Source organism: Primulina huaijiensis, chromosome 5, assembly GCF_012295235.1.
Source record: "Primulina huaijiensis isolate GDHJ02 chromosome 5, ASM1229523v2, whole genome shotgun sequence".
Classification (NCBI taxonomy): Eukaryota; Viridiplantae; Streptophyta; class Magnoliopsida; order Lamiales; family Gesneriaceae; genus Primulina; species Primulina huaijiensis.
Window position 1 is genome coordinate 21,573,825 of NC_133310.1, and position 27,405 is coordinate 21,601,229.

At 34.9% G+C, this 27,405-nt stretch overlaps 7 protein-coding genes and 1 non-coding gene across 9 annotated transcripts; 6 read left to right on the forward strand and 2 right to left on the reverse strand.

The window, feature by feature from the left end:
- The first annotated feature begins 157 nt into the window (after window positions 1-157).
- LOC140977115 (probable aminotransferase ACS12) lies at window positions 158-2,799 on the forward strand. Its single transcript, XM_073441698.1, has 4 exons — window positions 158-759; window positions 862-996; window positions 1,360-1,520; window positions 1,707-2,799. The coding sequence occupies exons 1-4, from the start codon at window positions 319-321 to the stop codon at window positions 2,560-2,562; spliced, it is 1,593 nt and encodes a 530-aa protein (XP_073297799.1). The 5' UTR covers window positions 158-318; the 3' UTR covers window positions 2,563-2,799.
- Window positions 2,800-3,570: 771 nt separating this feature from the next.
- On the reverse strand, window positions 3,571-6,780 carry LOC140977116 (hypersensitive-induced response protein 4-like). Its single transcript, XM_073441699.1, has 5 exons — window positions 6,482-6,780; window positions 5,815-5,935; window positions 5,621-5,712; window positions 4,882-4,978; window positions 3,571-4,057 (listed from the first exon to the last, which is right to left on the reverse strand). The coding sequence occupies exons 1-5, from the start codon at window positions 6,674-6,676 to the stop codon at window positions 3,678-3,680; spliced, it is 885 nt and encodes a 294-aa protein (XP_073297800.1). The 5' UTR covers window positions 6,677-6,780; the 3' UTR covers window positions 3,571-3,677.
- Window positions 6,781-7,353: 573 nt separating this feature from the next.
- LOC140977915 (small nucleolar RNA U3) lies at window positions 7,354-7,564 on the forward strand. The gene has a single exon (XR_012175481.1). It is a non-coding gene; the product is annotated as a small nucleolar RNA U3 (small nucleolar RNA).
- Window positions 7,565-8,328: 764 nt separating this feature from the next.
- Window positions 8,329-10,690, forward strand: LOC140977118 (probable calcium-binding protein CML13). The gene is made up of 2 exons (XM_073441701.1): window positions 8,329-8,865; window positions 10,350-10,690. The coding sequence occupies exon 1, from the start codon at window positions 8,418-8,420 to the stop codon at window positions 8,859-8,861; it is 444 nt and encodes a 147-aa protein (XP_073297802.1). The 5' UTR covers window positions 8,329-8,417; the 3' UTR covers window positions 8,862-8,865; window positions 10,350-10,690.
- Window positions 10,691-11,002: 312 nt separating this feature from the next.
- On the forward strand, window positions 11,003-12,774 carry LOC140977117 (small ribosomal subunit protein uS15). The gene is made up of 5 exons (XM_073441700.1): window positions 11,003-11,205; window positions 11,319-11,391; window positions 11,489-11,627; window positions 11,741-11,927; window positions 12,498-12,774. Exons 1-5 carry the CDS (start codon window positions 11,183-11,185, stop codon window positions 12,529-12,531), a joined length of 456 nt encoding a protein of 151 aa, XP_073297801.1. The 5' UTR covers window positions 11,003-11,182; the 3' UTR covers window positions 12,532-12,774.
- Window positions 12,775-13,340: 566 nt separating this feature from the next.
- Window positions 13,341-15,401, forward strand: LOC140977119 (small ribosomal subunit protein uS10y-like). Of its 2 annotated transcripts, none has more exons than XM_073441703.1 (4): window positions 13,341-13,479; window positions 13,566-13,711; window positions 14,253-14,366; window positions 15,153-15,401. In XM_073441703.1, the coding sequence occupies exons 2-4, from the start codon at window positions 13,600-13,602 to the stop codon at window positions 15,293-15,295; spliced, it is 369 nt and encodes a 122-aa protein (XP_073297804.1). In that variant the 5' UTR covers window positions 13,341-13,479; window positions 13,566-13,599; the 3' UTR covers window positions 15,296-15,401. The 2 variants fall into 2 exon arrangements, with proteins under 2 accessions (XP_073297804.1, XP_073297803.1); XM_073441702.1 differs by having other exon boundaries at window positions 13,368-13,479; window positions 13,562-13,711.
- Window positions 15,402-19,479: 4,078 nt separating this feature from the next.
- Window positions 19,480-23,308, forward strand: LOC140977122 (monocopper oxidase-like protein SKU5). Its single transcript, XM_073441705.1, has 9 exons — window positions 19,480-19,822; window positions 20,344-20,453; window positions 20,563-20,833; window positions 20,942-21,080; window positions 21,303-21,669; window positions 21,886-22,251; window positions 22,346-22,424; window positions 22,542-22,744; window positions 22,931-23,308. The coding sequence occupies exons 1-9, from the start codon at window positions 19,688-19,690 to the stop codon at window positions 23,028-23,030; spliced, it is 1,770 nt and encodes a 589-aa protein (XP_073297806.1). The 5' UTR covers window positions 19,480-19,687; the 3' UTR covers window positions 23,031-23,308.
- A 782-nt stretch (window positions 23,309-24,090) lies between these two features.
- Window positions 24,091-27,137, reverse strand: LOC140977121 (putative glycerol-3-phosphate transporter 1). The gene is made up of 3 exons (XM_073441704.1): window positions 26,968-27,137; window positions 24,993-26,052; window positions 24,091-24,887 (listed from the first exon to the last, which is right to left on the reverse strand). Exons 2-3 carry the CDS (start codon window positions 26,002-26,004, stop codon window positions 24,328-24,330), a joined length of 1,572 nt encoding a protein of 523 aa, XP_073297805.1. The 5' UTR covers window positions 26,005-26,052; window positions 26,968-27,137; the 3' UTR covers window positions 24,091-24,327.
- Between the last annotated feature and the right edge of the window lie 268 nt (window positions 27,138-27,405).

Sequence of the window (27,405 nt, forward strand, 5' to 3'; positions counted from 1 at the left end):
TGGGTGAGTGACACCTCATCGGTGCTCACATAGGTGTGTACGGTAGGTGTGCAGGATATCAAAATTATATATATATATAATATATATATATAATTCATACATAGAGAATATATATTTTTGTAACATGTAAGTATTTGTCCAAAATGGCAACCTCGGCAAAATTTATGACAAATAGGATCGCATCTTTTGGCCCATAAATCAAGCCACCAACACCTCAAACTTCCCGCACACTTGCAAACAAAAACAACGCTCTATTCGCCACCACCAAACCCTCCGCCCAATACTTATCTCATCCGCCGTGGTTAATCGGCGGCTCACATGACCCAAAGCCGCTGCCCGGCACCGGAAGACGAGACACGAAACCCGATTCAGACCGGAATGAGGCTCATTGTCCCTTTACAAGGAGTGGTTCAAGGCAGGGGCGGAATACTCCTCGGTTCACTCATCCCATGCGCTTTGTTATATTTCCTTCAATTTTACTTCAAGCGACACCGTTCCGCACCTGGTCCTTCCTCCTCGAATTCCCCGTCGCCATCCGCATCATCGGCTAACCTTCCCGAGCTACACCGTTCATCTTCGCGCGCCAATTTGCTGACGCGTGGTTCAATGGGACGCGTCTACGTCTCTGCTCGGGCCAGCTCCATAGCCAAGCCTAATGATTCGCCTTACTATATTGGATTGGATAGTGTGCGGGAAAATCCGTATGATGAAATTCATAATCCTGATGGGATTATCCAGCTCGGGTTGTCCGAAAATAGGGTACTTACATGCAATTCCGTTCATCTATAACTATCTCATTTGTAAATGGAAATTGAGAGCTTCTACAGATTCCGACATTTTTTGGTTACTTTGTTTTTACAGTTGTCGTTGGATCTAATTGAGAAGTGGCTCTCTGAAAATTTGAGTAATTCCGTACTCGGAATGGGGGATGGCGGTATAGGTATAAGTGGAATTTCCACGTACCAGCCTTCAGATGGATTGATGGAGCTGAAAGTGGTAAAATGTGGACTGATTTTGTTAAGCATGCTAATTAGGAAATTGTTTGCTTATGTTTTCTTAGGATCATTGTTCTGGTTTTGGTTTTTTATTTCCTTGTACATATCTTGTAATCATACAAGATTTGGTACTTATTATTCGGACTACCGGTTAGTATGCCACGATGATGTTCTTGACTCGTGTTGGTTCTAAGTCTATTTGATACCAGCAATCTATCGTCTATACAGTTTTCCTGTTCCATATTCGGTTGTTAGACTTATAATTGTTTTTCTCTTAAACTCGTTTGCTAATTAATGTTATAATCGATCCTTCCTAAATTTTACACGCTTGTGTTTGAAGGAAAAATGTACATTTATTTTGCAGGTGATGGCTGGTTTCATGACTTATGTAATGGGAAGAACTGCATCATTTGACCCATCACACATGGTATTAACATCCGGTGCAACTCCTGCACTTGAGATGCTCAGTTTTTGTCTGGCTGACCCTGGAAATGCTTTCCTTGTCCCTGCACCATATTATCCTGGGTATGCATGTAAATTTTTATCTTGGATATGATTTTAACCACCACAATTTCTTTTATGCTGTGATTATTGTTGGATGGCTTCAATCCATACGTGTTTCATCTTTTGTTCCTCAGTCATTTTATTGTATTTTTCTCTCTCCTCTTTTTACTCAAGGCATAAGAAGTAAACTACTGTTTTCTTCTAAAGTTTTGATAGGGACATGAGATGGAGAACGGGAGTTGAGCTAATCCCTGTTCACTGTCGTAGCTGTGATGACTTCACATTGAGCATCACTGCTCTTGACCAGGCATTTAATCAGGCAAGAAAAAGAGGTCAAAAAGTCCGTGGATTACTCATTTCCAATCCTTCAAATCCTGTTGGGAATATGCTGAAAAGAGATATGCTGTATGATCTCCTAGATTTTGCCAGAGACAAGAACATCCACATCATATCAGATGAAATTTTTGCAGGTTCAACATATGGAAATGAGGATTTTGTAAGCATGGCTGAGATAGTTGATTCAGAAGATGCTGACAAAGATAGGGTTCACATTATATATGGATTGTCCAAAGATTTCTCAATTCCGGGCTTCAGGGTTGGGGTTATATATTCCTTCAACGAAAATGTTCTGGCTGCTTCCAGGAAATTGGCTAGATTTTCTTCTGTTTCAACTCCAACTCAGAAGCTCCTAGTATCAATGCTTTCAGATACAAGGTTTACCCGGGAGTACACCCAGGCAAATAGGAGGAGAATATTTGAAATGCATAATTTATTTGTCGCAGGTTTGAGAGAGCTCGGTATTAAATGCTCAAAAACCAGTGCAGGTTTATTCTGTTGGGTAGATATGAGCAGATTGATTAGTCCTTACAACGAGAAAGGGGAGCTTGATCTGTGGGATAAGCTTTTAAATATTGCAAAGATTAATGTTACTCCTGGATCTGCTTGCCATTGTATTGAACCTGGATGGTTCAGAGTCTGTTTTACCACATTAAGTAGAAAGGACATACCTGTGGTCATGGAACGAATACGTCAAGTTGTTGAAAGCTGTAAGCCTATTGTGTAAGACAGTGGAATTTATGTTATTGGTGCCAAAAGGCAAGGTTTTATGCCATGGTTCGAATGGTTCGAATGGAGAGGTTATGTTTTTATAGACTTAAGTAGCATATCACCTTTTCTTAAAATATGAGTTATAGTGTTGGAAGTGTTAAAAGTTCGGTAATCAGAAACTGATAATATTTCAATATTCTAGTATTAGAATGGAATACCAGACAGGCAAACCTTTTCGGTTTACATTCAATGATCGATTATATCCTGTGATGCAAAATTCCTGTATTAGTTTCAACCACAAGTGACTCTTCCATTTACTTTGCCATCCGATAATAATTAATATTTGTTTCTTATTCGGTTACAGACCAATTAATATTTGTTTTGTATCATTCAATAATTTGTAGATGTTGGATGATTTGTGATGAAATTTTTTCATCAAATATTTGTAGTTAAATGTATTATTTTTATGATGCCTTGAATCGAGATGCATCACCTCAACCACCCATACTCTATAATGCTTGGGGTGGCAGCGCCTTAGTATCTTGGGGTAAAGTGCAGTTGAGTAAATTACATCCATCATGTATGTTTTGTTTGTTCATTTTTACTACTTTGGCAAGTTCTTTGTGGCTTGTCACTATCAGTATCCCAAATGTAATTTGCAGCCATCTAAATTGTCAAGAAAACCTGATTCTGGCACTGCAAGAGGGATGATCCACTCTCATTAAGCTTGTGTTGCCTGTTTCATAAACTGTGGTTAAGTAGTGTACCGCACTGCTGCCTATTGGATAACGCTTTTATCTAGCAATTAACGAATGTAAGAATTAGATTTTATGAAAAGCGTTAAGATACTCATACAACTATTTTGATGGCAAATTGACGACGCACATTTATATTATAAACCGCATTTTATTATGGTAATACGAACATGAAAACAAAATCCGACTACCAACTACTTGGTCGAGGGTACCCAAGAACAGAGTTAGTTTATAAATTTACACAAACAAATTCTGTAAACCATCACAGATTAAGCAACAATAGTCATCATTTTTATATATTTTTATTCAAAAAAGCTCGAATGCACCATTTTATGACATATTCCGTAGGAGTGACTTTTGAGAAATACAAAACAAACTAGTCAGAGTGTTCGACATTCACCTGTGCACTTGCTGCCTCCATCAGACCATTACGTATCTGATCGCCAATATCACGAACATGGCCAGGACCATGGGGTATGAAAACCGTAGTGTTTTTGGAACTGTTTCCCAGGTCTTTGATAGTGTCGAAGTATTGAGTGATCATGATAAGGTCCATCACCTCTTTTGCCGATGTGCCTTCAACTTTGTGGGAGAAATTCAATATATTCTCTCTAAGGCCGTCTGTAATTGCCTGTCTTTGTCTAGCGACACCGATTCCTCCAAGATACTTGGCTTCAGCATCCGCTTCTGCTTTCTTGACTTGAAAAATCTTCTCTGCCTCCCCTTTGTATACACTAGCAAGTTGCATTCTTTGCGCTATCATAGAAAATATACATTTTATCTCCGTGTTGCCATCAAAATCAATAAAGAAACAATCCATTTGGAGATGGTAGAAAAGTAGGAAAAAGAAGAAGGTACATGTTTATCTGAGGCATATTGTACAACTACGAATTTGGCTCATGCTAATGGACACCGTATGAGGGCCAAGAAAGTATAGCATCATTGTTAGTAAGGAGATGAAATGGATGGAATTAGGTAATCCAGCTATTAATCATCTTATTTTACAGAGTAACTAAAACGTGAGAAGGAGTAAAATTCAAACTTGGAAATCGATTGCTGAAAGCATCAAAATTCAACATTCTATTTCATTCTGAAATGTGAAAATAAGTTGCTCCCGCACGATTATATCATGTACGTAGTAATATCAGTGGCCTTACACATATCCTATACAGATGCATTACTATATCAAAATATGCATCTACAATTTAAAATTACCATGCTTGATGCATACGACCTGCATTAAATTATTTACTATGACATCCCAAGTGTTTTCCTCTCTTAAAAATATCTAAAAAATGTCTCCTTTAGAAGCAGAGTACATCAATTTTTTCTTGGTTTAACTGCTCGAGACGAACAGAGTATGAGAGGACACGAAGTTTATTTGCAAAGATAAACTAAGGCCACAAAGCCAGAGAAAGCACACCAAAATGCACAAGCCGTGTCAAGAAGAAAACTACGTACAACAAAACAATGAATGCACACTTAGCAACACGTGCACTCTCAAATGGAAAGTCTACATATGTTGACCATGTTCTGTCTAAAAAGTTAAAATGCAAGGGACAATAATAGCTGAGAGTAACCTGCGTTTATCTCATTCATGGCTTTGCGTACCGAGGCGTCAGGAATAATGTCAACCATCAATATATGCTCAATGTTAAATCCATACGCTCCCATCACCTGACACATGTAGTCAAATCAAAGCTGTAACTCACAAGTACCACATATCCTATAGGTTTGCATCATTTGGCATACAAAAGAATGAAAATGGGACAAAAACAAAATCACAAAAATGGAATTATGTGTCAACTTGATATATAAGCAGGTCAATAGAGAAGATTGTCAAACACATGTAACGGTCTCTGGACTTATTTTTTCCGTGCAGGTTTGCCTCCTCCTTTCTCATCTTTTTCTGAATTTAAATTGTTATTTTCTTTTTTGTTTCACGCAGTATGAAATAATCACCAATATACTTCACAATGCAGGGGATTTTCACGGTTGGCCTGAAGATTCCAAGAGACCTTATAAGAGTTTAGCTCATATATTCAAATTCTATCTATCAGGCTTGTTGAGGCTTGTCGAGCATGTAAGTCTCCAGTTTCACACACTCAATAAAAAACAAGCAGTAACAAATAAATGTAGACTCATCATGTTAAACAAAAAAGTACCGATATATATACATCTGCTGAAATAGAACGGTTCCTTAAAATCCCAAATTTTTAAAAAGGTAACTGAAGACCATAATTGGATATTCAAATTAGAATTAAATATTAAGCTGGTGCCACTGTCACCGTATTCTCCTCTTTTGATAAAAAGAATTACCTTCTCAAGTTCCTCCAAAACAGCTTGTGCAACATCATTCTTCTGTTCAAAAAGCTCATCCAAACTCATTCTCGGAACATGAGCTCGCACCACTAGTAGTATGAACAGAGGCAGCATAAGTAAAACTTTTGTCACAAATGTACAAACAAAAAAGAAAACATGAAAATATTGAAGCATAAATTTACATAAATTACCATCAAATACGTATGACTGAATCTGTTCTCTAGGATTTTGCAACTCGTAGAAAGCATCATCGGCATTTTCCTTGATTACCCTATACTGAATTGTGCAATGCAGTTGAACAAAGACATTATCCTGCAGAATGGAATTACGTAATATTTTGAGAGAGGAACATGTATACTCGATTCAAAATCTTGATTTTGACAGCATAACCATCACCTACGCGACTCTTGCAGCTAACAAGTTATACGGTGGCAAACTAAGTTGACTTCAGAAATTACGTTCAAGCAGATAATCCTTACAAATTAAGCAGTCAAAGAATATGTCATATGGGAAAGCACAACTTAATTTGAAGGTAATAATTTTCTGATTACCTCGACCATTAAATTTTGATGAACTTGACATACATATTTGCAATATCTTGAGATCTAACTCATTTGTCATGGGAGTGAATTCCTGGCTGATATGAAAGCGATCCGATTCTACGAAGACTTTCGTGTAAGGTTTGAATACTAACATAACAGTCGACCATCAATGGATAATTATTGAATAATCTTTCAAGAAACTACAATCAGTGCCCATCAAAAGACAAAACTTGAATTAGAAACTAAAACAAGGCTCCTACAAACCTGAAAACCCACGCACAAAACAAATTGGACAAAGGTTACAACAAAAATGTACCTTAGTTTTGGTCTCAATTTTGACATCAAGAGAATTAATCCTAGTTGATAGGACTCCGGCGAGACATTCTCCGGCAAAGGGGTTGTAGAATTGGAGCCCCGGTTGCGCAAGACGATCAAACCGCCCCCATCTCTCGACAACGCCTATGCTTGCCTGATCCACGCACCCACACAACACACAGTAGACGTTCCCCATCAGTTCGTCCAATCGGCAATCTTCAATTACCAAGAATAACGAGATATGTTGGACTTTATGAAAAGTGGATGCAAGGCGGTATGGACTTCTTCCGGTTTAGCAAATAACTCCTTACACACAGTAGACGTTACCCATCAGTTAAAATTTGTATTAACTTTATTAATTATATATTTAATATGATTATTTTATTTTTATTCAAATAATAATTAAATATTATAACCAAATAAAAATTTTATAAATCAATTAACAGATAATGATCATAATCATATACATAATCTTTATTATTTTATATATTAATCGCGTGTACGATATTTAAAAAAAACCATAATTTTTTAAAAGTTTTAAATTTAATATATCGAGGATATTTTTTCGCACAAAAAATATATAATGATTTTCGCCATTTTTTAACTCAAATAAATTCTCCACATTGTGGATGGACTTGGATTTAGTGTTTTCCTTACAGTTACCAATTACCAAATTAAATGATTGGGCCATTGAGATTTGTTTTTTGCAATTGTCCAATTACGAATCCTTAAATTCAGAATCTTTGAGACCAGACCAACTTGCCACAGGCCCAGAGGCAAGAGTTCGTTGCCCCAAATAACCCATAAATCCCATATCGAACTAATATGAAAACAATTTCATGAACTTAAAACGTAAGAAACATAATGAAAGACACGACCTTACTTGAACAGGATCTGTTCTATAGGCTCGTACCTCTGTGTCTTGGAGTTCTAAGGAGGCAGGAAACCAAGTCTGGTGGATGAAAAATGACTGCAGGATCGGAGCGTGATTGACAAGTCCCGTGGCTCTCGAGCCATTGGTCAGCAGAGGATCGTACTCAGCCCAAAGAGGGGTAGAGGAGGTCCTGCAGTTGTCTGACAGACAAATTTCTTTTTTATTTTTGCACGCTTCTCTCCAATTTTATACCTATGTTGACACACATGATTTATTTTGCTTAAAAATACATATTATTACCTAAAAAAATATTATACAACTAAATTTCCATAAATTGGTGTTGCTAAAATTCATTTGAATTGAATGGAAAATAGGAAACTTTAGGGGCAAAAAATATAATAGAATTTGGATTTAGGGCTTGGGCTTCACGATTGGATAATTTTGTACCATTCGTTCAAATTGATAAGCTAAGCATGCGATGGTGCAGAATGTGATATTTATTTGAAATTCTAACGTAAAAAAACTCGAAATACAAATTTGCCGATAGTGTTCCCAAAACATCTTTTTTCTAAAATTAATAGATTAGTTAGAAATATAAAAAAGAAATTTTTTTTACATAAATTTAATGAATTCTAAAACTGAAAAACAATTATATTTAAACGAAGTCAGATTATAACATATTAATCTATACTATTATATTAACTGTGAGGACATCATAATAACTACCTAGAGAGGATATCAACTTTTTTTTTTCAATTTTACCCTTATATGATATTAATATTACATTTTTGTTTTTTGTTTTTTAATTTCAACATACACTTTTATTTTTATTTCAACAATTTAAATATCAATTTAGTCTTTCCATAATTTGTCAAATTTCACTTTAGCCGATCGATAGTAATAAAAAAAATTGTGCACACATTGTGCATAGTAACTAGTATTATTAATTTCCAAACCCTCTATTTGATAACAAAATCCAAAGTTGTCTCAAATTCAAATCCCCATTTCGAAAAAACCAAACATAACGGAGAAAAATCAGGAAAGGGTAATTCTCATTGCTGAAATGGGGAAAGATCTGAGGGACGAGCAGGCATCGGCGATGAAGGAAGCATTTAATCTCTTCGACACCGACGGCGACGGAAAAATCGCCCCCTCGGAGCTTGGGATTTTGATGCGATCTCTCGGCGGAAACCCTACCCAGGCCCAGCTGAAGTCAATAATCGCTGAGGAGAAGCTCAATGCTCCGTTCGATTTCCCTAGATTCCTCGACCTCATGTCCAAACATTTGAAACCGGAGCCATTCGATCGCCAGCTTCGCGATGCATTCAAAGTGCTCGATAAGGACGGTACTGGGTGCGTCGTCGTTTCGGATCTCAGGCACATCCTTACCAACATTGGGGAGAAGCTGGAGCCTGCTGAGTTCGATGAGTGGATCCGGGAGGTGGATGTCGGGTCTGATGGCAAGATCCGGTACGAGGACTTCATCGCCCGCATGGTCGCTAAGTGAAGAGGTGACGTTTTTTCCTTCTTTTTGCAGCTTTACACCATTAGAGGTTGTTTCCTTTTTTTTCCGTTTATTTTCTAGGTGATTATTGTTGAGTTATTATGAAGTTGTTGTGTTTTACCTGGAGAAGAAGGCTTTAGTTGTTACAATTATGCTTCTTGATTGCTTACGCCAGATTGTAAAAAGAAGATTTGCGGTATGGAGGAAACTTGGTAAACTTTTTGGCGTTTTTGGCTCAAAGTTTGTAATATTTTAGTTTGCCAGTTTTTTGTTTCTTGTTTACTATTTATTGGCGAATTATATATTTCTTTCCCTTGGTCATTAGGTATGACGATTGGTTCGTGTTTATTTTTATAAATTTGTAGGATACTATCTGAGATTCAGAAAGTTGATTATACATTTCATAGGTAATCTATTAAGGGTTACAGAAATAATTTGTGATGAAATAAGAATTTAATCAGGTATTTATTAGGAGTTAATTATCTAATTTATTAGATTTCGGATGGTACTGACGATTTAACTTGTATATTGAATGCTCCACTTTGTCATAATATGTGAAATAGATCTCTTCTTGAAGATCAGTTGCTTAAGAAACTTGCATTTCTCATTTGTTGTTAAAAACTCGCATTTATCATTCTATTTATTAGTTTATTATTTTATTACACCTTTTGAATTAGTTTGGGTTTATTGATCAAGATTTTCTTTTATGTGACAAGCATAATTTATCACTAATGATTTTATTTTGGTGGATGAAAGTTATAATTTTGGGTGTGTTGAGTTCACATTTTATGTAATATTTTAATTAATTGATTATCTCTGAATTTGATTAAGAATCTTCTGTACCCGCCTAACATTTAAAAGGTACGCACCTTGCCTTGTGCTTTGTGTCCCGGGCTCCAATATCGCTTGGCGACTTGGTGTGCCTTGTACCCTTAATAGCTATGAATTATGTTTTTCAAAGGCAAATTTCTATCCTTGTGAATGAAAAGTTGTGACAGATCAAGTATCGTGCCTTCAAGTGTAATCTTGGGGCCATTTAACCAGGTTCTTGTTTATACCTACCGTATCACTAGGTCACTTGAGAATCACGCAAAAACTAGGGATGGCAATTTCAACACCCATCAACCAGGCAGGAGTTTCTCAGGAATAAAATTGAATTCGGGTTAAGGTTCGTAGAGTTTGTGTGGAAAGAGGAACTCTAAGGCTGGCCATCAGCTTCGGCCTTGGAAGCTTACTCTCTTGTTCACTGTTATGTTTTCTGTTAAGCCTCAATCCTAATGATTGAGTATCATTAATCATGTGGAAATTGTGTGAGTACCGAGTACGTTTGAAAATCGACAACTGCAAATTTCCTTGAAGATTTATTTGTCCGCAATTCTCATATCTCAATCTCAACCATGAAACTCCGATGGCATGTAGTTGTAGCTGTTGATTTATTTATGACTGCTTCGGTATCTGATTCCAGTGCATTGTTCTTACTTCATGTTGCAGGATATCTCGAATGCTGGCTGCACCATTCATTCAGTTGGAGCAGGGATTTGATTTTTGTAGCACCTCTCCGTTTGGCTTGTTGAAGCGCATTATTGCATCCCTTCACAATTCCAATATCTTAGTTTAAGCTGTTGGCTCATAATATTTGCACTGTTTGGATTTTTTAAGGTGTTCTTGGTGAAGAAACGACTGATTGTTCGGTAGAGGATTTGGTATAACTCCTTTTGGTATTGTTAAATATGTGTGTTATAGGGTGTATAGTCAATTGGCACCTGAATGTTGTGAACGCTGTGTCCTCTTTCCCAATCTACTATCTGCCACATGGTGTGTTTTGAAATGAACTCCAGTCGGTTCTTGTCGTACCAATTTACGTAGTTAAATCGTTTTCCCTCTTACAAAATGAAAATATAGTATTGAAATCGTTTCATATTATTTTTTAGGGGGCTACATTAATTCAGTTTTGTTCCGATAACTTTAATTCTATAAATTATTAAATTTTTTGTTGGTTTAAAACTTTCCGAATTAAAACCTAACTTAATGTACTTTGAACCGAAATGAACGGAATGAGCGGTTCGGTTTGATTTGACCCAGAGTTTGGGCCTTTTTTTCTCTTTTTATAAAAAAAAATTAATATCTTTTAAGTAATAAGATAACTTTGAGCCCAGAAGCTAATTGGGCTGGCCCATATAAACTAAATATCAAAATCCAGTGTCTAAACAAAAACCTAGTCAGCGAAATCGACGTAGACCAGCCGGGATTTCCTGTTCTTGCATTTCACTTTTGAGAGACTTAAATTTAATCGGTGAACACGCGGCAGCGCCACCACCGCCGCCATGGGTCGTATGCACAGCCGTGGGTACTTCTCCTCCACTAATCTCTGTTAATCAATTAAACAGTATTTTGATTTCGTCCAAGTATTTTCTCGTATCATCCTATATGGTGTTTGTTTTATGTTTTGTTTGATGTCAGAAAGGGTATTTCTGCTTCAGCACTGCCTTACAAGAGAACTCCTCCCAGTTGGCTCAAAATCTCTTCCCAAGATGTAAATTATCCAATTGAAATTCTTATACGGTTTGTCTATTACTTTGATTCAATGATAGGCGGATTTTTTATTTAGTTTGTTTTTGTAATTTTTCAAGGTGGAAGACAATATTTGCAAGTTTGCAAAGAAAGGAATGACTCCGTCGCAGATCGGCGTGATTCTTCGTGATTCCAATGGGATCGCTCAGGTGAAAAGCGTCACGGGTAGCAAGATTCTACGTATTCTCAAGGCCCATGGTAACAATAAAAATTTGTTCTTTTTATTGATTCGGGTATTTTTTGAAAAATAAAATGTGATTGATTTACCTGAAAAGTTTGATTATCGGTGAATGAAAACGAGATACCTTTAGGTCTTGCTCCGGAGATTCCGGAGGATCTTTACCACTTGATCAAGAAGGCAGTTGCCATCAGGAAGCATCTGGAGAGGAACAGGAAGGATAAGGACTCCAAATTCAGGTTGATTTTGGTGGAGAGCAGGATTCACCGTCTAGCACGGTACTACAAGAAGACCAAGAAGCTCCCACCTGTTTGGAAATAGTAATCCCCTTCTCCTCTAGTTTTCATTTACCTTATTCATCTTTATCATTTGCTTATCTTTGAAGGTATTGGTTGTTATTATGATTCTGCGAGTATAAAGACCCGTGGCATTGTTTTTGTCGAGGAGGCAATTTAGGATAATTTTCATGTCCAGAAATATTGTTCTTGCGCCCGCGCCATTGAAATTTTCAAGAATGAATCTACTATATACAAATCTCAAGGGTTACCATTGATTGGGTTGTCGATCATAATTTCTTCTTTGACAAGCATACACAAGCAGGTCTTGGGTTCATTATATAGCTGCATCGGTTCTTTACTTTGGCTGGCAAGCGTTAAAGTTGCTTCATTTCCTAATCATTTGAATGCTTTAAGTTCTTCCATATTCTTTTTTCCATTCCCAGCCATGTATTTCATGTGAGACTATTCATTCGTCTGAATACTATTAAATCTTCTCGTTTTTGCCCCCCACAGTTTCACCTCCTACTCGTGTGTATTTCATGTTAGTACCTCACTCATTTAATATTTCTTCCCAACTAGTAATCTTTCTGTGACTTATTTATGCGTTTGCAGCGAGTCAACCACTGCCAGCACCCTCGTGGCTTAGGCTTGGGTATTAGTTTGGATGGGCACTCGACCTGTCCATGATTACAGGGGCAAATTACTTATTTTGGCAAAATCTGTCTCTTGATTTGACAACATCAACTGAATGAATGACATTTTTGTGTTAGTAGTTTCATTGTATTTGTATCTGGTTTGACCTTGGGCTCCAGTCCCTGAAATTCATGGTGAAATTGTACCCTTCTATTTTGGTTTTGAATGTTAAATGCATTTAGCACAAATTGATCAAGTTTTCGGGAAGCCGCTAATAACAAACTAATGTAAGCATCTGACTTCTTCATGCATGTTCCACTCGGGGTTGTGACCGGAATATTACATTGTAGTGTTTATTATACATTTTCATTATTAAAACAGTGGGAACATAAGATAAAGAGTGCAAAATATAAGTATTAATGGCCACATAAATTTAACAAATTTATTTAAATTAAAACCCTTTAATCATATTCCTAAAAAAGAATCATTTATTGTCTTGGTTTTATACATTTATGGATACAACCAGTTAACTGAATAACCATACTACTAGTGAACGTAAATTGTCTTTTTATCATATAAAGATAAAGTAATTTTTTTATCAATTATAATTATAATAATTTACTTTAAATTAATTCATTTTTAAGTATTTGAGATAAAATTGGAGTTTATTTCATTTTTATATGTACCATTGGTTTAAAATGTTAATTTTTATTAATATATATACGTAATTAAATTAATAATAAAATAATAATAATTCAAATATAGGCCACCGATTACAACTAATTATTTGAGTACAACTTTGGGTTGTGAGCCCATATAACTGGGCCTGTTGGAGTAACCATTTAATCTAGGGTTTTCGTTTTCCTGTCCATGCTTCTTTAGGCTGAGTTTCTCTTGTATCTGCTGGGAACTCGGGAAATCTACCGATTTTTCATCTTATCCGGCGCTATATCAGATTCCGGTAGCATTCGAACATTAATTACTCTGATTCGTAAATATAGTTTCAATTATACTGAACTTTTTCTGATTTTTTTTTACAAGAGAAAGATCACTGGAAGCAGATTAATAGCCGAGGAAAATAATGGCGTATGCAGCAATGAAGCCGACGAAGCCGGGGCTGGAAGAGCCTCAGGAGCAAATTCATAAGATCCGTATCACTCTCTCTTCGAAGAACGTTAAAAACCTCGAGAAAGGTGTAATATTTTGTCCTTAATGGAGTTTTGTCCTGTTATCATGCTGTATTAAGTTTGGCTATTTTAAAAAAACATTGTTCCTTATTCTGTCAATCAGCTGAAAATTCGAACGGTTTGCATTTCGAAGTTCATATTAATTATGCGTGCTGTAAAAGGTATTAAGGTGGTGGTCATTTCTGATTTGTTTGACAAACAATTTTGTATTTTTTTCGAATCATCTATCTATATTTCGTATTTGCAACATGAAAATAAGGGTAGTTTTGGTTGACATTTTGCTCTGTTCTGTCTTGGCTTACCGGTTCAATATTGGTATTGCTTTTGAAAATCAAGGGCATTCCATCAATTTTTTAAAGAAAAATCGAAAAAATGATAAGCATTTGTGCCAAAAGTGCAAGTTTGTCTGCCTTAAATAAACCAAGCCCCGTGTTCCTTGATGAGAATTATGTTCAAGAAGATGGATATATCAGCACGCAGTCACGCTCGCCCTTATTTGATTATTCAGTTTCTGTCCGGACTATGTTAACTTGAGCTTCATTGACAGTATGTGCTGATTTGGTACGCGGCGCTAGGGACAAAAAGCTAAGGGTCAAGGGACCCGTGAGATTTCCTACTAAGGTTCTTCACATCACCACTAGGAAGTCACCATGCGGTGAAGGTATCAATATTAAACAAATATTAGAATTCCATGCTTGTTTATAAAATTTACGCAAGTTTTCTATGTATATATGGTTTAGCTTAACGCATGCATGCTGTTATTGGCATCGTCGGTTAGTAATTCTCCTACTTTGATTGAATTGTAAATGAGCTTATTGAGAGATATTGATGGAGTTCTCATGGTTAAAAAGCAGGTTACTTTTGCACGCCTTAGTGAATTCCAATTTTCGATATTGTAAATATTGTTTTGTAGCCGAGATAGTTCATTATTTGTAGGTGGGGTATCAAATCTCATTGATATTTTTATCTTTTTTATTATTTTTCCAACATATTTTCTATATAGGTGTGAAGTCTGAACTGTTGAACATGATTTTTTGAGTGAATGTTTGATTCTTGCCTTTTTTTCCACACGCTTTTATTATTGTTCCAACATATTTATCGATAAAAGTTGCATGTCCTTAATTTAAAACCATAACTTTCCTTGATATTACAGTTTAGTTGTTATCTAGGAGCTGTCTATTGATGGCATTATTGGATACATATAACATATACATGATAGGGATTGAAGTTCTGCCAACTGACTCAAACTTTCCTTCTGAAAAATACATTTCCTAAAGCAAGATAAATATGAACATTTTAATATGAGTTGGTGAGTTGATGCCGTTGATATTATTGTTCCTGGTCAGAACAAATGTGTCTTATTTCTTTCTAATCATCTGTGATGTGACACTATATTCTTTGCTCTGATATATGGTTCTCAAATCATGTTCTGTTTATTCTGCCTTAGGTACTAATACATGGGATCGGTTTGAGCTCCGAGTTCACAAGCGTGTTATTGACCTTTTCAGCTCCCCAGATGTCGTTAAGCAGATTACTTCAATCACTATTGAGCCTGGTGTAGAGGTTGAAGTTACCATTGCTGATTCCTAGACTTCTTCCTTTTACATCATTCTTGCACCATGTTCAAAATTTAATGTTAGAATCTTGAAATTCATATTTCATATTCAAGAAAGGGAATTTGGGTATTTGGTTTAAATGTTGACATAATTTGATTCTCGTCAATCATCATCTCCTTTCAAATAAATAGTTACTGTGATTATGGCTGATTCTTTTGTTGACTTGGACAATGGTTTGAGAAACCCAAAGCAAATTATTAACTTCAAAATTTGCCAAAAATCAGGGACTCCACGTGCCCATGTGAGAGTTTGTAATTGTAAAAATATCATTTGTTTAACTTGTTTCTGAAAAAAAATATTCAATCAAATTTTTAACTGAATACAGCCTGACATGTGAAGTTATTTATTTAAAATGTGATTACTAAATTATCCTATATTTCAATTTCCTTTTTTCCATTCAAACTTGCTAATTATAAACTATTACTCTATTACATATCATACCAAATTTCGAAATCTATATTAAAATAAAATAATTTCAATTTTATGGATAAACGACAGAACAAATAAATCAATTATTTATAACTACTTATGATTAAAATACAAATGAATTCCCGATCAACATTTTAAACTATTTTACAAAATGTATTCTTTAAATCCCAAAATTATCTCTCACTATTTTGTATGTTTCCGTTAAACTTCAATCAGCTGAAGCCAGCAAGGAACAATAATTCAGAGACGGAATATTAATTAATTATTTAAGTAATAATATAAAATTGCATCTCTGGCTTTGTTTATTTTTCGATTTCATCCTTGGAAACAAGATCCAAGGTCTTAAATAGAACCTCTTATATATTGTTTAATTAGCTATTTGGCAGTATCAACGCATCCATTGCTTCAAAACCATCAGCCGTGTTAATGGATAAAGGTCGGAATTAATTATTTTTAGTTTCGAGTCTATTTTTCAAGATTTTGGGGTTTTAATTTTAATTTTTTTTGTATAATATGATATATTGTTCACTTACTATGTTCATCTCTGTATCCATCGCTGGATGATAAGTGATTGTCACTTCAGTAGTGAACACAATGAATGAACACGGTAGATAGACATCATATCAAAACTATAATATATTAAGGTAAAAACTTGTGTGAGACGGTCTCACGGATCGTATTTCGTGAGATAGATCTTTTATTTGTGTCATCTATGAAAAATTATTACTTTTTATGCTAATAATATTACTTTTTATTGTGAATATCGGCAGGGTTGACCCGTCTCACAGATAAAGATTCGCGAAACTGTCTCACAACAGACTTACTCATATATTAATACGTAACTTCTATACTTTACTCTTGGGTTTGATTAGCTTTTTTATATCAATTATTTTAGTTTTGGGGTTAGATTAAACTCAAAACAGTTAAAATCAACTCAAAGTAATATTTATCGCATTGAAATTGTCTATATTAGTGGGATTACCCAACTGATTTCAATATATCAGTAAAAAAAATACTACTAAATGTAGAAATTAATATTTAAGACAACCGAAAAATTAATTAAAAAAAAGCTTAAATAATTGAGACAAATAGATCAGCACTAACCTAATATATTCGTGACTATTTTGTCTCCAAAGCAGCCATTTTTTTCCCAATCTAAATACAACTTTCACATCGTATCATTTATATTCTTATATAAAAAACTAAACGACAACAAAATAAAACTAAAGTACAAAAAAGTTTCCTTAATATTATTACACTTAAATATGTAAAAAAATTAAATTATATATTTTAATTTTAATTTTAATACATTTGTAGATATGTCGTGTCAAGATCCAATGGCTTTAAGGGAGTGTGTTTGCTTTCATTTAATTATTATCTTTATAGAAAATTAACTACAAATATTTAAAAGTCAAATGATGACAGCGTGTCCTAAATAAAATAAAATAAATAAATAAATAAATAATAATCTTCCTAAATGAGTTCCCATAATTGAATACCAATTTGTCGGCTCAAATCACGTAAAGCTTCTTTGTTAGGTTCACATCACCTCTTTTAAAGTGATCTATTTTTTAATTTTTTTTTACCGAAAAATGGGCTCTATTTTTTAATTAATTAATTAATTAATTAGACTCAAATTCGAGTCATTATAACGAGAAATGAGACCAATTAAGCTAGAAATTCCCAAATTTGTTGGTATAATTTCTCAATAATTTCGATTAATCCTTCAATTTTTCACAAAACATTTATATAATCTTCCTTATGTTTTACATTGTGAAACAGAATTTATGACTTTGAATTACGCCATATTTTGACTTGCTTATTATGCTATTATATATATATATATATATTTAAACTAAGAATCAAATTTCCTATATAATATATTTTTAAGAAATTATGTGCGTCTCATACAAAAATTGTCTTTTTTTTTGTGCACCGTAATATAAATAATATTGTTTAAATTTTTAATTGCTAACTGTTAATTGATGCAATTACAATAATTGTGTAATAAAAATTTCATAATATTAGCTGTCCTCCTAGTTTTAACTAACTTGTTTAACTTTACTGAAATATATTAAAAATTGTAGTCTTAGGATCTATTGCTATTGCGTAATAAAATAGTGTATCAATATATCTTTGCATGTGGAAACAGTTTGACTCCAAAGTGGCCAATGCTATTTGATTATATTTAATTAAATTATTTCGAGAAAAAAAATATATACCCCACTAACTCTGTCTGACTTTTTTCAATCGAATGAGGGAAAAATGGGCTTTTGGTGGCAAATGATATAGAAATTATTATAAACATTAAAATTAAAATTTTATTTAAAAAATTTTGAATACCATATAAAAATATTTACGTTAACAATAAAGAAAACATAGCAAAATTATGGATCAAAACAAAAATTGAAGTTTTAGAGATAATGTTTTCTTCCCTGTTAACGCTTGTGACAATGTAGAGTGCATCTACTTGAGTAATAATGAGTTGTGATGTTAGATCTATGAGTCCGAGGAGGTATCTGTCCATTTGTTAGTGCCGTCTCATATTTTATAGATCAGTTTTACTATTTTTCAACAATCGGATATGTCCTCGGCATATACAATATTATCCGTTAAGATATGACGACAATCTTTTATGACCCACCTAATCAACTAGATCAGAGGGAGCAAAGTAAGCAGTTTGACATATGAGAATTTACAGGAGATGACTCTTCTCAATATCACTCTAACTCATGCATGCTTAATATAAGACACTGAATAAATCTTACGGATGACGCAATAGTTTGCAAACCATGTTAATCAGATAAATCATATCGAGTCACTGAGTACATCTTATGCTACATATTCACCCAAAAAACTATTAATAGAATCTATCAAACACTCACTCATTCCAATTTATAAATATGATTGATTTTTATATTTGCAAACATTTCTGTCTTATCCGGTTAGCCAAGCAAATAAGACCAAATTTAGTCCATCAGCTCCATTTAGTAGTGTATATATAATTATAGAATATCAAATGAAATATAAAAAATAGATAAAGTATTCGATAATTAATCAAATAATCATTCATAATAAGTTGAATATTACAAAATAATAATAATAATATATCAAGAAACATGAAAAATAGTTTTTTTTAAAAAAAATAAATAAATATGGGGACCACATGAAATTTGTTCGTACGTATGAGGGAAGTGGGGCCTAACCGATCCGCAATGAAAGCGTTGTGACAAATCGAGGCGCCGTTGCTTATATGTTGACTTGATAGTACAACCGGCTGCAACCGGTTTCTATTCCGCCTTCAATTTTATCTGTTTTTATTTATTTATTTATTATTTATTTTTATTTTATTATATATATATATATATTGTAGAGCATTCAAATTAAAGTTTCTTTATTTATCGATTTAGAGATAAATTAAATTATTTTTTATGTGAAATATAAATTTCAATTGAGGAAGTAAGTTTCTTATTAAAAAAATATATGATATTTTATTATACTTGTATCAAAAGTCAATCTTCTGAAGAAATATTTTCGTTATAATATTTAATGTATATCATATCACAATATATAAAATATAAAAATTCAAAATTTATCAAATATTTAAATCGGGAAATAAATTAATTAACATTAAACCGGCCAAAAAAGTAATGGGTGGAATTAGACGCACATCACGCCAACCATTCGTACAACACATAAAAAGAAAATTATAAAAAGCAGCATTTTAGGGTGAGAGAGACACAGAGAGAGAGATACAGACAAATCTCACAGCGGAGCCGTCTTGTTTTCTTGTATTTTCTTCCTTTCGGCGAAGAAGGAAGTTGAAGCACACTTTCCCTTTCTCCCTATATGTAATCTGCATATACCCAGACTCTGTTAGTGAGATTGGCTGACGCTTTTGGGAGTCGACTGTTTGTATAAAGAAATTGGTTGAGTGATGGGAACTGTTGCTTTGTTGGGTTGGATTTCTGTTGCTTTGCTTTTTGGTCTCTGCTTGAGTGCCGATCCATATGCCAACTTTGAGTTGGAGTACTCGTATATCACCGCGTCTCCACTTGGTGTTCCTCAACAGGTGAAATTGACCGTTGCCTCTGGTTTTTTTTTTTTTTGGGTTTAATTTATGGCGTGGATTCGGTGATCATTCTGGTTTTTCTTCTTCCATTTCCGCGTGTTTGTTTTTATGGAAGTGGGATGTGTGCGTAGATGTAGACGAAATCGAGAGATGGAGTTGGCTGGTGGGGTGGCGGTGAATGATTTTTTTCTCATCTCTATCTGTTTTTCCCTTGTTCTTTTTTCTGTTTTGGTGGGATTTTTCAGTATTTCAAATTTCAAACTTAGCACGTACAAAATTTCTGTTATACATTGAGAGGATGGCTTCATGATTTGAAAAGTTCATAACGGGTCGAATTTTGAAAATATTTCTCCGTCTTTCGAATGTTTGCGTGCAGTTGCTTTTGTGGTTGATTGATTTATTTATTTTATGTTCTGACTGAAAATAAATGAACTTGCAATGGAGATTCGTTTTTGCGTGCTTGAGCATTTTGCAGTGGAAATTGTAAAATATGTTACATTGTTACTCATTATATTTTGCAGGTTATAGCAGTTAATGGGAAGTTCCCTGGTCCTGTTATTAATGTCACAACTAACTACAATGTTGTCGTAAATGTGAAGAACAAATTGGATGAAGATCTGTTAGTAACATGGTACGCCTTTATTGAGTATAGACTCAAATTCTTCTAGTTATTGCTTTCTCAATTAAGACAGACTTTGCTGGTATGTTTTTAAATATATTTGGATGTAATGTTTCTGTAGGTCTGGGATCCAGATGCGCCGCGTTTCTTGGCAAGATGGGGTTCTTGGCACAAATTGCCCAATCCCCGCCAACTGGAACTGGACTTATAAGTTTCAGGTCAAAGATCAGATTGGTAGTTTCTTTTACTTCCCATCTCTAAACATGCAGAGAGCATCTGGTGGATTTGGTTCTTTTGTCATCATGAATCGAGACATTATTGCGATTCCATTTAATACCCCTGACGGGGATATAGTCATCTTGGTTGGTGATTGGTACACCCGAAATCATACGGTAGGTACACTCATATAGTTTGATGTTTTTTGGCGTTGATGCTAATTCAGTGCTTAATCTATTGTAGAATGTAATGTCTTTGAATGTTGTTTGTGCAAACAATTTTAGGCTTTAAGGAATGCCCTTGATAATGGTCAAGAATTGGGTATGCCAGATGGAGTTCTTATCAATGGAAAGGGCCCATATAGATACAATACAACGCTGGTTCCGGATGGAATGGAATATGAGACGATCGATGTTGACCCAGGTAAAAGTGACTTTCTTGATTTAATCAAATGATCCTTGGGAAATTCTTGTAATTGCTAGTTAAATATTAAATATATTTTTCATTGTGTAGACTGTTTCTTCGATTATCCTCTGAAGTTCCGTAACTAACATAGTTAAACATTTTTTTATAAAAGGTATTATAATTTAGTACTTGGCTTCTTGAATTTTGTTTATTAATATTGTTTTCTTATGGAAACTGCAGGCAAAACTTATCGTGTTCGGGTGCACAACATTGGAGTCTCTACTTGTTTGAATTTTAGGATTCAGAACCATAATTTACTTCTGGTCGAAACTGAGGGTTATTACACGTCGCAGCAGAACTACTCTAGCTTAGATATCCATGTTGGGCAATCTTATACTTTTTTGGTTACAATGGATCAGAATGCAAGCAGTGATTATTACATAGTAGCAAGTGCGAGGATGGTGAACGAATCTCTCTGGCAAAGAGTAACTGGTGTAGCGGTTTTGCATTATTCAAACTCAAAAGGGAAAGCTGCTGGTCCACTTCCAGATCCCCCGAATGATTTTTACGACAAGTCATATTCAATGAATCAGGCCATGTCCATCAGGTACGTGTAGTTTACTATTCCTTTGGCTTGAATGTATATGATTTCTGACATAGCAGCAGCCGACAAATTGAACTAATTTTTTGCTTCAGATTTTGACAAGCAATTACACTTTTTTGATCTGTGATGTCCTCTTGTTTCAATATAATTTCTCACATGTTAATAACCATTCTTTGCTTTTTATTCTCCCGTGATTGATGTGTTTATATTTACATTCAGGCAAAACGGAACTGCAAGTGGAGCTCGTCCTAATCCACAGGGTTCCTTCCATTATGGTTCAATCAATGTCACTGACGTTTATGTGCTCCAGAATCTGCCACCAACAATGGTTAATGGGAAACTACGAGCTGCATATAATGGGATTTCATTTGTCAATCCTAGTACACCAATACGGCTAGCAGATGTATATAATGTGAAGGGTGGTTATAAGCTTGATTTCCCCAATAAGCCACTCGATAGACCACTCGTTCGGGACACATCAATTATCAATGCTAGCTACAAGGGATTCATAGAAATCATTTTGCAGAATAATGACACAATCGTGCAGAGCTTTCACCTTGCCGGTTACTCATTCTTTGTGGTCGGGTATGATCTAAATCCCAACTCACAAGGTTTTCATTGAGAATGTAAGTCTATTCTTGGACTGTAACACTTAAAGTATATTTTTACCGAAATGCAGGATGGGCTTTGGTGAATGGTCTGAAAATAATAGAGGCTCATACAATAAGTGGGATGCAATATCTCGATCAACTGTTCAGGTATGAAGTATATGGTATTTTTTAGCTTTAGTTATTTAATTTTTTGTACAAAGGAAAAGCTGGAGCTTGAATTATAATTTCAGATTCCTCATTGTAACAACTCTCGTTCAATTTAAGGTTTTTGCTGGAGGGTGGACTGCAGTCTACGTGTCTCTTGACAATGTTGGTGTCTGGAATCTTAGAACAGACAATCTTGATAGATGGTATCTTGGCCAAGAAACATATATGAGAATCATCAATCCTGAAGACACTGCCAACAAAACAGAATTCCCTGTACCTGATAATGCACTCTTTTGTGGTGCCCTCAGCCATATGCAAAAGTAAACTAACGTCACATTACACATCTACACACACCCCAAAAAAACACATGAAAAAACAAACAAGTCTAGAAAAAATCCAACTTGTTATTATTGCTATATTTTGGATTGAGTGGAGAAAACTGCCAACTAGGATAATCCAGACTCTGTCACCGATTGATTCATAACTTTTATTCTTGTTATTTGCAGGCCTCAGAAAACGTCCTCCGCCGGGGTTGTTCATGCATGTTCAAAGCTGCATTTTATTCTGTTCATGGTATACTTTATTGTGCTTCCCCTTGTACGATAATGTTACCAACTGTTGGAGTAAAACTTCTAAGTATTGAAACCCGAAGAAGAAAACTTCAGGTTTTCATTTGTTGTTGCAGAGATGGGTGTAACTGGTCCAGTCCATAGAAAATTTTCCTTCATTTTTTTAAAAAATTTATCAGACATATTTTATGCCTTGTTTCTGCAGTTTAAGTACTAATCCAAAATTGTTCAAAGCATTTTCTTAGAGCATGTCATTTAGAGATGGTGCAGTGCTATTCTTTATGTATTCCGAATTATTTTTTTCTGTTTCCTCATGTTTAGATGACTTTTTCTTCCCCCCCTTATCGGAGCTACAGTCTGCAAGCAAGTTTAAACAAACTTTTTGTTAAAGCGTGATCCCAAAAAATAGTTTTAGAAAAAAATCATATTTCTTGTAAACGACCGTGTCGATACATTCATAAATTCATTCGACCTCTTGCAAACCACATCAGTTGTGCAGTATTTCGGTTATTTACTATCATTCTATACTATATCTTTGTAAAATTGATGTATGTATTGTGTTTTGGTGACTGTTTACGAAACAACGTTTTTTTTTTTTTTTTTGCATTTTTAAGTTTTTTAATTTTTTTTAATTTTTATTAAAAAACGGACCTTACAAGTATGTAACGCCGAACGCTTACACTAGACTCATGATATATATTATTAAGTTTGAGTAACTTAAAAGTAATAAATTTTGTTGTTATGATCAATTTTTTAAAATATCAATTATATCCCTTTAAAATTATAAAAGTACTCAAATTTTATTTGATAAAAAATTATAAAAATCTATTTTAGTAATATATAAATAGACTAAAAAAATTAAGTTTATAATTATAATTGAATAGCATTGTTTCAAAAAACATCGTCACTCAAAATATTTAGCAGTGCGAAAAAAAATAATCTAATTTTGAAATTATAGAAATTTAAATAATAATGGATGAGGAAAAAAAAACAAGAAATTAAATACCTAAACTCATTGCAATATCCTTAAAATCAACAAGAAGATTTGGAGAGTGGCCCTAAGAGCAGCATTGTTGCATAGCTAGTGGCAATTCAAGTTACAAAGAGTGCATTACCATAAAAATTGAGAGAAGATACAATTTTACATTTTAAGAAATTATATATATAAAATGTGATTGAAACTGATTTCATTTGTACAAAACATATCATTATACAATCAAGAATCTCAAACTCAAAGCCACTCGCCCTTCCATTTAACTCGCAACGGGGATGCTTATCTCATTTTTGAGCACACAAAAAAAAACTCAAATCTATAAATCATTCTCGATCGATCATCACACTTCCAAAGGTGGAGGACTTGACCTCGAAATCTCTCGTGCCCTTGATTCTTGAAATTTTGTGGTCACCTCCGAAACCACAAGCTTTGTAAGGAGCAAACCAGCTACCAGAGCAGAAGCCATCAGCATTATGAAAACCGCACTCCAGCTCTGAGCTGATACATACCCCGTCAGAAGTGGTCCTATTGCTGCTCCAATCGATCCGGTTCCATCAATGATAGCAGTCACCGTAGCCAACGCCCGTGCATTGTCTTTCAATGAGCTATGTGTCCCCAGATCAGCCGAAACAGCCGTCGTTATAAGAGCATAAGGCCCGTTTACAAATAACCCAGTAATGAACATAAGTATGATGTTTAATACCATGGACACATGCCCGTAGTTTTTGTAAAGAAACAGAACTGGTATCGCAGCATACATGAAGCTAGCGGCTGTTATTGCTCTAGCACCAAGACGATCAGATATGTGGCCAGCTAAAATCCCTCCAATCACGCCCCCAACATCAAAGAGTGTCGACAAGTTTCCAGCTTCCTCATTCGTTAAGTATCTTCCCTCGACAGCTGCAGTATCCGTATCATGTTAAGTTCAAGAATGGTTTGAATATTTACGTTTCTACAATTAAATGCACAAAAAAAACTGGATCGAATGCAAAAAGATCAATTCACCTGTGTGGCTGATGTAAAACGGAAGCCAGTAAAGGAACGTGTAAGCCACAAGTTTTGCAAAGAAAAGGCACAGAGCAAATGGGGCGACCCCGGGAATCTTCCATGCTTCTAGGAATCCAACGGCGGATCCTTTCTCCTCCGACTTCAATCTCAAGAGAGGTTCTCTAATTTCTTCAAGTGCTTTTCTTGGAGAGAGCACTTCATCACTATCATCCACTCCGGCTCCAACGGATTCAGGACTAACCGGTAAAAACAAGAACAGAACGATTCCCACAAAGGTTATACCTAATCCAGGAACCACCAAGGACCAACCCCATCCGTATTTCAACATCATCGATGCAACTAGAGAACCGGTTATGTTACCAAGAGATGTATGAGCATTCCAGATTCCCATTATAAGTCCCCTCTTCCGTTTCCCAAACCAATTTCCAACGACTGCAACCACGGATGGCCAGCCGGTGGACTGAAACAATCCCGCAAGCATTTGAACTATCAAGTAGTAATAAAAGATATGGATGTTCGCCCAATATCCAACCCCAAAAAGGGAAGTAAACAAACCAGTTCCCACCATTCCTATCGTTAAAAATATTCGAAGATTCATCCTATCCCCTGCATGCCCCGAAAAGAACATTCCGACAGCATATACGAATAAGAAAGCCACATCAAGTTCACCAAGCAACGACGTCCCGCCGGAACCATTAAATGGTTCCCAACCAGCTCCAAGAACATAGGAACTCTTCATGCCATACGATGGTCTTTGAGAATAAGCCCTTCTCCGTGAATAGGACGATTTCGAGTTTACATTAGGCGACTGGGGATCAAGTGCACTTTTCACGATGCTGGTGGTTTTTCGAGTGGCGTGGTAAGATAAATAGGCGAAAAATGTCAGGATCAAAACAATGGCCTGATGTGTTTTGTAAGAAACGGAGGATTTTTTAATGTACTCGACGAATCGAATTCCTGGAGGCTTATCATAATTTACTTCTAAAGCCGGTTCTCCGATTGAACCCATTACTGGAATTTAGCAGCTGCCCTTTGTATCCGGTAGAGAATTGGCAACCTGGGAAAATGAGATTATATATCGAAACTATCAAGAAATCGAATGGGATTTCTAAATACAATAGCTTTCATTAAAATCCCAAAACGACAAACAGAAGATCAAGTGGCCAAGTGGGTAAACGATTTAGGAAACACACACAAAATAACCCCAGGATTTAAGCAAGCATCATCAAAAAGGAAATACAATTTTTAAAAATAATAATCAGATGTCGACTTGAAAATAAAGCTTGAATCACATAAATTCCAGGAATATTGTCCACTAAATAGTCTTTATTATCACAAAAGCGATCCTCAATTTCTCTCCAACACGCCAAAAAAGATCAAACTTGAAATCTTGATGCATACATTTCATGTAAACTAGCTATGACTTCACCCGATTTTCCTTTAAATAAATCAGAGCTATATTTACAGCTCAAAAGGGTAATTTGCAAAAAGCTTATGTGATAACAATGGCCTAAATCCCATACTTCTTAAATTTATAAATGAAACGTGCACGAAAACTAACTAGCTAAAAAGCATTCTTGCTAAGATATTACATATAATTTTTAATCATCTGTACATAAAAATATATCTAAAATCTTTAAATTCAAAATGAATATTACTTGATTTAATTTAGCAAAATCGCTACGTCCAAAATCTTCTTCAAACACTTTTGATTTATCATTATGTATATAATCATTAAGAAAATATAATAATCTTTTTTACGAGTCTTTATGAAGTTTAAGGTTCCAATCCAAGAAAATAATAATATTATTTATATCACGAAAGAGAATAAACGGATAAAGAACTAGATTCAGACAGAAGTATATGAAGTCTTTGAAATAGAAAAAATTCAAGAACTTCGCTGCAAAATCTTGATATTTGCTCAAGATAATCTGAGAAATAAAATAACAAAGACTCGGGATGGAATGCATACCTTGGATTACCTCGAAATAACAAAAGTAGTCCTTTTTCCTGTCTGAAGTTTCTCTTTCTTTCCAAGCTTTATAGACTTCGGTGTTACAGAAGAAATGGCTTTTGTTTTCTTCAATAGCTGAGGTTTACAATGGCCATTTATTGCAGGGCGCTTGTAATATACCGGTCTGCTTAAAGATCAGAGGAATTTCGGAATCTCGAAAGTACCCTTTCCTTCGTTACTAGACTGACAGCCTCTAGTTTGATGGCATGTGTCGATGGAGATAGGAGTCAACGTGTAGTCTCGCCCCAAAGGAAAGAAAAAAAATTAAAAGCCACTTAGTCGGTACAAGTCGACAAATATTTTTATACAAAAATTTTTGTGAGACGATCTCGTAAATCAATTTCGTGGGTCGAATCTCTTCTTTGAATTATCCATGAAAAAATATTACTTTTTATG

Coding starts and splice junctions, on each gene's coding strand:
- LOC140977115 (XM_073441698.1), top strand. CDS start 319: ATGACCCAAAGCCGCTGCCCGGCACCGGAAGACGAGACACGAAACCCG. Junction 760..861: donor TCGGGTTGTCCGAAAATAGG/GTACTTACATGC, acceptor TTGTTTTTACAG/TTGTCGTTGGATCTAATTGA. Junction 997..1,359: donor GATTGATGGAGCTGAAAGTG/GTAAAATGTGGA, acceptor TTTATTTTGCAG/GTGATGGCTGGTTTCATGAC.
- LOC140977116 (XM_073441699.1), bottom strand. CDS start 6,676: ATGGGGAACGTCTACTGTGTGTTGTGTGGGTGCGTGGATCAGGCAAGC. Junction 5,713..5,814: donor TCAGTCATACGTATTTGATG/GTAATTTATGTA, acceptor TCATACTACTAG/TGGTGCGAGCTCATGTTCCG. Junction 4,979..5,620: donor TTTTGGAGGAACTTGAGAAG/GTAATTCTTTTT, acceptor TACATGTGTCAG/GTGATGGGAGCGTATGGATT.
- LOC140977118 (XM_073441701.1), top strand. CDS start 8,418: ATGGGGAAAGATCTGAGGGACGAGCAGGCATCGGCGATGAAGGAAGCA.
- LOC140977117 (XM_073441700.1), top strand. CDS start 11,183: ATGGGTCGTATGCACAGCCGTGG. Junction 11,206..11,318: donor GGTCGTATGCACAGCCGTGG/GTACTTCTCCTC, acceptor GTTTGATGTCAG/AAAGGGTATTTCTGCTTCAG. Junction 11,928..12,497: donor CTCCCACCTGTTTGGAAATA/GTAATCCCCTTC, acceptor ATGCGTTTGCAG/CGAGTCAACCACTGCCAGCA.
- LOC140977119 (XM_073441703.1), top strand. CDS start 13,600: ATGGCGTATGCAGCAATGAAGCCGACGAAGCCGGGGCTGGAAGAGCCT. Junction 13,712..14,252: donor CGTTAAAAACCTCGAGAAAG/GTGTAATATTTT, acceptor CTTCATTGACAG/TATGTGCTGATTTGGTACGC. Junction 14,367..15,152: donor GAAGTCACCATGCGGTGAAG/GTATCAATATTA, acceptor ATTCTGCCTTAG/GTACTAATACATGGGATCGG.
- LOC140977122 (XM_073441705.1), top strand. CDS start 19,688: ATGGGAACTGTTGCTTTGTTGGGTTGGATTTCTGTTGCTTTGCTTTTT. Junction 20,834..20,941: donor GGTACACCCGAAATCATACG/GTAGGTACACTC, acceptor AAACAATTTTAG/GCTTTAAGGAATGCCCTTGA. Junction 21,670..21,885: donor AATCAGGCCATGTCCATCAG/GTACGTGTAGTT, acceptor ATTTACATTCAG/GCAAAACGGAACTGCAAGTG.
- LOC140977121 (XM_073441704.1), bottom strand. CDS start 26,004: ATGGGTTCAATCGGAGAACCGGCTTTAGAAGTAAATTATGATAAGCCT. Junction 24,888..24,992: donor GTTTTACATCAGCCACACAG/GTGAATTGATCT, acceptor CGGATACTGCAG/CTGTCGAGGGAAGATACTTA.